General features: G+C 42.4%; 1 protein-coding gene across 1 annotated transcript in view; it reads right to left on the reverse strand.

Annotated features, from left to right (window-relative positions):
- Window positions 1-3,989, reverse strand: part of cfap157 (cilia and flagella associated protein 157) — a 44,039-nt gene extending 40,050 nt beyond the window's left edge. The window contains exon 1 of the mRNA XM_034208814.1: window positions 3,833-3,989. Within this exon, the coding sequence (XP_034064705.1) occupies window positions 3,833-3,978 (146 nt within the window). The 5' untranslated portion in view covers window positions 3,979-3,989. The remainder of the gene's footprint in view (window positions 1-3,832) is intronic.
- Between the last annotated feature and the right edge of the window lie 4,258 nt (window positions 3,990-8,247).

Below are 8,247 nucleotides of genomic sequence, written 5' to 3' on the forward strand. Positions count from 1 at the left end.
ATAATACATTTCACAGTAATTTTAATAAAAAATAAAAACGATTTCCTTAAAAAAGTATGATTCATCATCACGCTCGTGACCCCGCGGTCACTGACACACCCACGGCGAGCCAGCTCGCCGCGCCCGCCGATTTTGCGGCAGCTCTTTCCCTCAAGAACACTAACAAAAAAGCTTTATAATGGCAGGCTAACATGTTTTACTTGACTTATTTTCTAAAAAGAATATAATTCACAAGAAGAAAGAGGCTACTAGCACCAAAGCTACAAGTGGAGCTGCTAGTAATACATCATCAGAAGAGCCGCCTCAAGACGTGGATAATGCTAGCTAACGTGCACGTTAGCTGCGCAAGCAACGTTCCCCTAGCTAGCTCAAGCTCACCTTTCCCAGAGGTATGGACGGAGGAGATGTGGCGGAGGAAACAAGAGGCATACCCGTGGATAGACTGTGTGTGTGTGTGTGTGTGTGTGTGTGTGTGTGGTGTGTGTGTGTGTGTGTGTGTGTGTGTGTGTGTGTGTGTGTGTGTGTGTGTGTGTGTGTGTGTGTGTGAAAAGCAGCGCTGTCTGCTTATTTGCAATGTAGGCTAGGCCTAATCAGAATAATGTCAAGTCCAGATTCAATGTTGTTTGCATAAGTATGGCTATATTTTTCGTTTTGTTTATTTAATAAGTTAATTTCAGGACAACTTTGGACATTTTGTTTGTTTGTTATGAGTTTTAAATAGATTTTGAAAGTGGAGAGAGAGAGATAGAGAGAGAAGCAGCACTGTCTGCTTAGTTGCAATACTGTAGCTTATGCAATTTAGGCCTATAAATTGTTTATGTAACTTATGTGCCAGTGTGTCCATGGTTTTGAGTCTGTGTGTGTGTTGAGCGCAGCGCCGTCTGATTTTTGCAGTACAGTAACTAAAGTAGGACTAAGCATACCGGTAGTTTCTGTGGACCTGTCTGCCCGTTTTGTGAGTGCACTGCGCGCATGCGCACTTGTGTGGCATTGTTTGGGATGACCTAATTAAAATAGCGTCCCCCCAGTATAAAAATCCCCACTACACCACTGTTTATACATACATATACATTTTGGTTTATGATTCAGCCTTGGGTAAGACTTTTATAGTGGCTATGACGCCCATAATGCTAAACGGGAGCAAATGTTAATAGGGAACCCAATTATCCCAGTGGTGGCTGCCGGAGCTAACGGAGCCGCAGGGGGCTAGCTCCAGCCGGCATCCGGGAGCTAGCCCACTGCGGCTCCTAGGTCCGGGCGGTGGAGTCCGTCTTTTCTTAACGTGTGAATGACAAGCATTAAGAATAACACAATATAGCTAATTCTCTTGCAGATTGTCTCATTTGATTATGAATGTAACATTTATATACTGTTAGCAGTAACTTGGTATGCATGTATTTCATGTTAGCTTAGCTTCTTAGCCTGAGCTAGCTCTGTTTACTTCCAGTTCGGAGGCAGCAGGTCCCGCCTCGGCTCCGCCTCTTTGAATTTATTTGGAGCAGGCGGGATTAGACTCTGACGTCACAGTCGAGCCGTTAGTGGCCGACTCCGCCTACTAAGGGCTTCTCGGCAACTCTGCAGAATCGTATGGGTGACGTCACGGACACTACGTCCATTTATATATACAGTCTATGGTGTGAACGCAACATTTCGGAACTATATCGGAACTAAAGTGGGAAAAGTACTGTGGTGCAGACACGTAAATGTAGCAAAGTGCGTGACTCCACCACGCAATGCGGTGTTAAGGAGTCGTGGTGGAGTCACGCATTCTGGTGAGATCAGGTTGGCCTGTAGGGAGCATGGTAGGGAGCATAGACTGTATATATAAATGGACGTAGGGTCCGTGACGTCACCCATAGGATTCTGCAGAGTTGCCGTGAAGCCCTTAGTAGGCGGAGTCTGCCACTAACGGCTCGACGGTGTCGTCAGAGTCTAACTCCCGCCTTCTCCCGCCTTCTCCAAATAAGGGCAAAGAGGCGGAGCCGAGGCGGGACAGGGCGGGACCTGCTGCCAACGAGCGTGACGTTCGAGTCCTAGCTCAGGCTAAGAAGCTAAGCTAACATGCTCTCAGTATCAATCGAATGTAAAACATGATTGATGAAAGTAGTAAATCGGTCAGATTTGACCCGAAGACAACAGGAGGGTTAATGCCATATTCACTTAGTAACGCATGAACAACTTTTACAAATATTTCTATATAGTCTGTGTTGGTAAATGTCATCTAGGTTGCACATTTCCTGCTGAAATACATGCATACCAAGTCACTGCGTGGCACTTTGGTTTTGATAAAACAGTGTAGTTCCACTATATAAACGTTACATTCATAATCAAACGAGACAATCTGCAAGATAATTAGCTATTTGGTATTATTCTTAATGCTTGTCATTCACACGTTAATAAAATAAAATAAGTACCGATACATAGCAGAATAATTGTGGCGGTGTTCAGCTTAATAAGCCTTGCTCAACATCATTTATTTAGCTAATACTACAGCGGGCTGCAGGCGAACCAAGTCCGCGTTACGATGCATTCCTTGATCTCCAGTTATAACGCCGGACTCCGCCGCTGGCCGAAGCTAACGGAGCCCCAGGGTGCTAGCTACGGCCGCCGGGACGCGCTAGCGAGCTAGCACCCTGCAGCCCCGTTAGCTTCGGCGGCGTGGACTCCGGCGGCCCACCCCTTTTAATATTTGCTCCCGTTTAGCATTATGGGCGTCATAGCCATATAGTATAAAAGTCTTACCCAAGGCTGAATCATAAACTAAACTGTATATATGTATAAAGGGTTACGTCCTTAGCTGGCTAATAAGCTACATAACAGGCTAAGCTAACAAGCACACAAACACCTGCTAACGGGGTTAACATGTATAATATTATCATTTTACTCACCGAAAAAAGCTGAAAGTAGACTTCTTGGAAGATCTGTTAGTACATTCAAGCGCACAGCACGACATTTTAATTATCTGGTATTTGTAACAATATTCCCTAACAGGCACGATCACCACGAACACAGCTAAAGGATCAAGTACAGTAACTACAACTAACTAACGTTGTAGCCTATGTACACTATGTATGTACACTATGTATGTACACTATGGTTGTAGCCTAGCAGATTGGACAAGTTGCTGTTAGCTGACAGTGAGGCACGTATCTGTCAATCAAAGTGACCACGCCCTAATGTATGCACAAACTTTAAGACCTAATATAAATATAAAGGGTCGCGTTAGAAAACAATTCACTCACAGATCCATAATCATGAAGGTGGAATCTAACTATATCGATAATAAAATGTATGGAGCCAGGGGTAGAAACATGTTTTTTTCTGCTGTAAAATCGGGCATTTTAACATGGGGGTCTATGGAAATTGCTCCTTTCTGCAGCCATCGCCTATCGGCCAATATATGAACTGCAGTGTGTGGCACTTCCGTATTGGCTTCCCGGCTCTACCCCACAGTTTGCCGCTTGGTAGGGAGGGACGGCCCTGATCATATGACAGATGAACAGATTGCCACTAGGTTTACAACTAAAGACACAGCTACGCAAAAAACGCAGCACGGCTCTGAGAATCTGCCTTGGTACAAAGTAGCAGTGGAAACATGGTACGGAGTTTCATTGATTTGGGCATTCTCTCAATAAGCAAGTGGAATGGATTTGATAATGAAGCACTGACACAGCGCTCTACAAAGAGCGGCGAGTGGATAGACCGATGCACGGACTTTCCACATGGTAAAAGTGGGGGGGTCTAAACTAATCATTTTAAAAGGTGTGTGGGGGGGGGGGACTTGTCCCACCCTCATATAATGGCTGCGACGCATAATATATATAAATCTCACCTTTGCAGCTGCTCGTTCAGATATCGTTTTTGAGTCAGATATAAATACTTCTCTGTGCCTTCAGCAGCAGCAGGACTGTCGCTTTTCTGCGTTTTCTGGACATCATTTTGTTTCTCGACACTTTTCTTTTCCTTCTTTTTTGGCATGGTGTCGGAGAAAGTTGGTTAGAGGCGAGTAACTAAACCACACTGTTGCTAGGCAATGCTGCCTTCAGGCACTCCTTGAAAAGCTTGCCTCTTCACAAAGCCGCAGGAGCAACAATTTGATCATGCCAAACGAACATTACAATTTTCAACGATCTTTAACCAAACATAGACTTGTGTGACACGTGTGATGTTTATTAGCGTGTTGAATTGCTGTTTTGGACCATGTTTTCAGATTGAAAAATATGCTGTTTAATAATGGTTCGAAATCCGATAGTTATTTCTGAGTTGAAGCCATCACCATACTTGGCCACACCAGATTGAAATTATGTTCAAATAAAATCTCTGCTTGTCAAAATAGACAACATACCTCCCCAACCCTCAAATATTTGCCTGATATCACTCTACAATATATGTTTGGTCTTTGTAGTCACTTATTGGCCCAGTGGCACAACATCTGTCTTGGTCACTCAGACATATGTTTACATTTGCAATGGCACATAAAAGGAGATATGACAATCTGGTGCACTTTGAGAGCAACATGAAGAGATCTATGGATACCTCTCAACACCCATATGAAACAGAACTGTAAACCGATTTTCTATTTCTTTATGGATATTTTACAAATCACTCCCCTTTTAAACTGTATTCTTGTTTTACTGTCATATAGTATTTCATAATTGTTTTTCATTTATTCTCTTATTTTGTTATACCTATAATGATCATATAAAATAAAAATACTTATTTACATTAATCGTGACCACATCGTGAGACCCACTGAGATAACTTAGACCAGTGGTTCTCAAATGGGGGTACGCGGACCCCTTGGAGTACGTTGGAGTACTGTAGGGGGTAAGTCAGATTTATTTTATGTTAATGAACAAAAAAACATAAGTAATGCATTTAAACAAACTACTAATAGTAGATGAACTACTTTATTCAAAGGTTTACAGAAACTCTGGATAATAAAATGGTAAAAATAAACGGGGAGCTCTCTTTTCCTCTCCCTCTCCTGACAGCCCGTCAGTCTCGTGCAGCTCGCTGAAGAACCTGTAATAAGTGACCCGACAGTAAAGAATACAAATATGTATAACTAGTTTAGCTAGTTCCAGAGTAGATAAACTAGCTAAGTGTGTTACAGGCATGAAAATCACTCACCTTTCGGCGAAATTCGCCGTTTTGAATCCAAAATAGGTCGTTTGTGTGATTCATGTAGATCTGCAATAAAAATATTTGTTGGGGTATGGGGGGGTCTGGGACCCGGAGTAATCTGCGGCCGCGAGCTGTTATGTGCCGTCATGACACGCATGGTGTTCTTTTTTTATATATTATAATGCAGCGCGAGCTGTGTGCTCGAGTCTTCCTGCCTGTCGGCTCTGCTGCTCCGCGATGATTGTCTAGCTTCAGCAGCCACATTACCTACGGGTGCGTTCGTTAATATTAACTGTGCGGTCCGGAGTCACTGTGGTACAGACTGGACCGCTGGTGAACAGCTGTTAGAACGGGCCATTCAGGTGTTCAGAGCAGAGCTCCCTGTCGGAGCGCAGAGCGTGATGTGCACTGAAAAGTTGTCGCAATATTATCGTTGAGCTAGCTAACTAGCATACATTGTCACTATCTGCTAACGTTAGATTTAGCCTTCGTTTTCTAATAGTTTTTTTTTCATAGGCTATAAACGGAGGTGGTATAAGTATAGATCTTGTAGGCCTACTTGAGTAAAAGTAGAAGCACTCAGATCTTGTACTAGAGTAAAAGTAGAAGTAGCCTACTCAGATCTTGTACTTGATTAAAAGCAGAAATACTCAGATCTTGTACTTGAGTAAAAGTAGAAGTACTCAGATCTTGTACTTGATTAAAAGTAGAAGTACTCAGATCTTGTACTTGATTAAAAGCAGAAATACTCAGATCTTGTACTTGAGTAAAAGTAGAAGTACCAGAGTGTAGGAATACTCTGTTACAGTAAAAGTCCTGCATTCAAAATGTTCCTCAAGTAAAAGTAGACAAGTATTCTTATCAAAATATAGTGAAAGGAGCGACAGTAAACGTAGTCGTTGTGCAGATTGGTCCATTTCAGAATAATATATATGATATGTTTTATAATGATTGATCATGAAAGTGTTCTCAAAGCTGGTAAAGGTGCAGCTAGTTTGAATGACTTTGTATACTGCAGGGTAGCTGGTGGATTTACTCCAGGTGGAACTAAAGTCTGATTTAACACTTGATTATATTTCACATCATTCATCCACATCTGTGAAGTAACTAAAGGTATTAAATACATGTAGTGGAGGAAAAGTACACCATGTACCTCTGAACTGTAGAGAAGAAGAAGAACAAAGTAGCAAAACATTGAAATACTTAAATAAAGTACAAGTATCTCAAAATTGTACCCAAGTATAGTACTTGAGTTTATGAATTTAGTTACTTTACACCAGATGCCATAAAGATAGAAAGACTAAGCCTTGCACAGAGGCATGACAATAGATTTTCAAAATGCTCAACAGTGCTGCCAAAATGATAAACTGACTGCTACACAATTAAAATAAATGCTTTTATATATTTCTATTAGATGTGACTCTTTGGCGTTTCTGTTATTATTAACACTGCTGCTTTAGTTGTTTTGACTGCTAAAATCCTCTGTTATTCCTCATTTTAAAGCCGATATTCCGTGGGGTCGGGGGGCTCGGGTCCTTGTCACCTTTTCCATACCTGATGAGTTTGTATCCCTGATAATACTTAGTAAGGAGGCCATAATATGTTTGACTCATGGCTGAAGTTAAGTTTCTCCAGCTCTCCCCAGGTTCAAAATGCATCAGATTGATGCTTTAAAATATGGAATATTCAAAATGTTCTTCCGGGGGAGCATGCCCCCGGACCCATAGAGGGATAATATACTTCTCACCTTTTTCACCCCTGACCCGTTTTCATGCCTGGTGTTAGGTCTAACTCTTAGTGTATTTCATTTTGCTCCACTCAACGGTCCGTCACAGCGGCGGAGCTGTGATTATGCAGAGCTGCGTGTTCTCCGTCAGCAGCTGATCTGATCTCTCTCTCACGTCCGGTTAGACTTCACTCGCGTTTATGTCCAAATCTATCAGATCTAGCTAGTTCTAGTTAATTATATGACGGCCTGCTTATCAAAGGACACCTAAATAATAAGCGTTGCTTGGCAACGGCGTGTGGCTGCAAAGTATAGCGCAGCATTATGCATATGTGTATATGAGGGCCCCTCATATAAACATATGCATAATGCTGCGCTATACTCTGTGTGTAGTGCTTGAATTGGGCCGGTACTCACCGGTACGCAGTATACCGGCACTTCTGATGTTTACCCATGTGGTACCGGCACTTCTTACTGAGTACCGGCAAGGTGCCGGTGCTCAGTAAAATGCCGGTACTCAGCCGCCGGCCGCCGGCGTCACGTCATGACTCATGACGCATGACAACAAATATGCCCAGCCGACGGCATGATCTCATGACGCATCTATGACGCGTGCAGCGATAGACTAGAGCAGAAAATACATCACATAACGGTAGCATTTCGAAAATGTTAACGTGGCTTAATAATAGTGCGAAAAGACAGCGGTTGTCGCCGGGCAAGGATTCCCTCTCTCCTTTCCTGCTGAAAGATGGTGAGTGTACTCAGGGACGAGGAGTCATTTAACCAGCCGCCAGTAGGAGTCAGGCTTTACTTTCTTTTATATCCATAAAGAAAAAATAAATCTGTTTACAGTTGTTTCATATGGATGTTGAGAGGTATCCATATATCTCTTCATTTTGCTCTCAAAGTGCACCAGATTGATGCATCTAACTTCAATATTTAAAAATAAATCTTCCCGGGGGAGCATGCCCCCGGACCCCCCTAGAGGGTGTCAGGTCCACTCCCCACTTGTAAAAATAGCACTTTACCATTGCACCCCCTCTAATCGCACCCTGAGTCATTTTGTGTAAGTACAGTGAGCCTTTCTAAAATATACAGTAAAGAGACAAAGCCACCAGCATTATAGGATATAGGCCTACTATGACTTTGAGCCAACTGTTGTTTTTGGGCTGTATACATAAATTGACTTGAAACAGTTGCTGATTTAGAGTACTGGCACCTTTTTTATTCCAATTCAAGCACTGATGAGGGGTCAAAATCCCATGCTCATAAAATGCTCATATATTTTGTTCTCTTCACGCCCCAAAATAAATACATAAATAAATATACCAATTTTAGGAAAAGTAACGAAGTTTGAGCAGTGTGGGTTTTATATGAACAGAGTTACACATATG

Source organism: Gymnodraco acuticeps, unplaced genomic scaffold (genome assembly GCF_902827175.1).
Source record: "Gymnodraco acuticeps unplaced genomic scaffold, fGymAcu1.1, whole genome shotgun sequence".
Classification (NCBI taxonomy): domain Eukaryota; kingdom Metazoa; phylum Chordata; class Actinopteri; order Perciformes; family Bathydraconidae; genus Gymnodraco; species Gymnodraco acuticeps.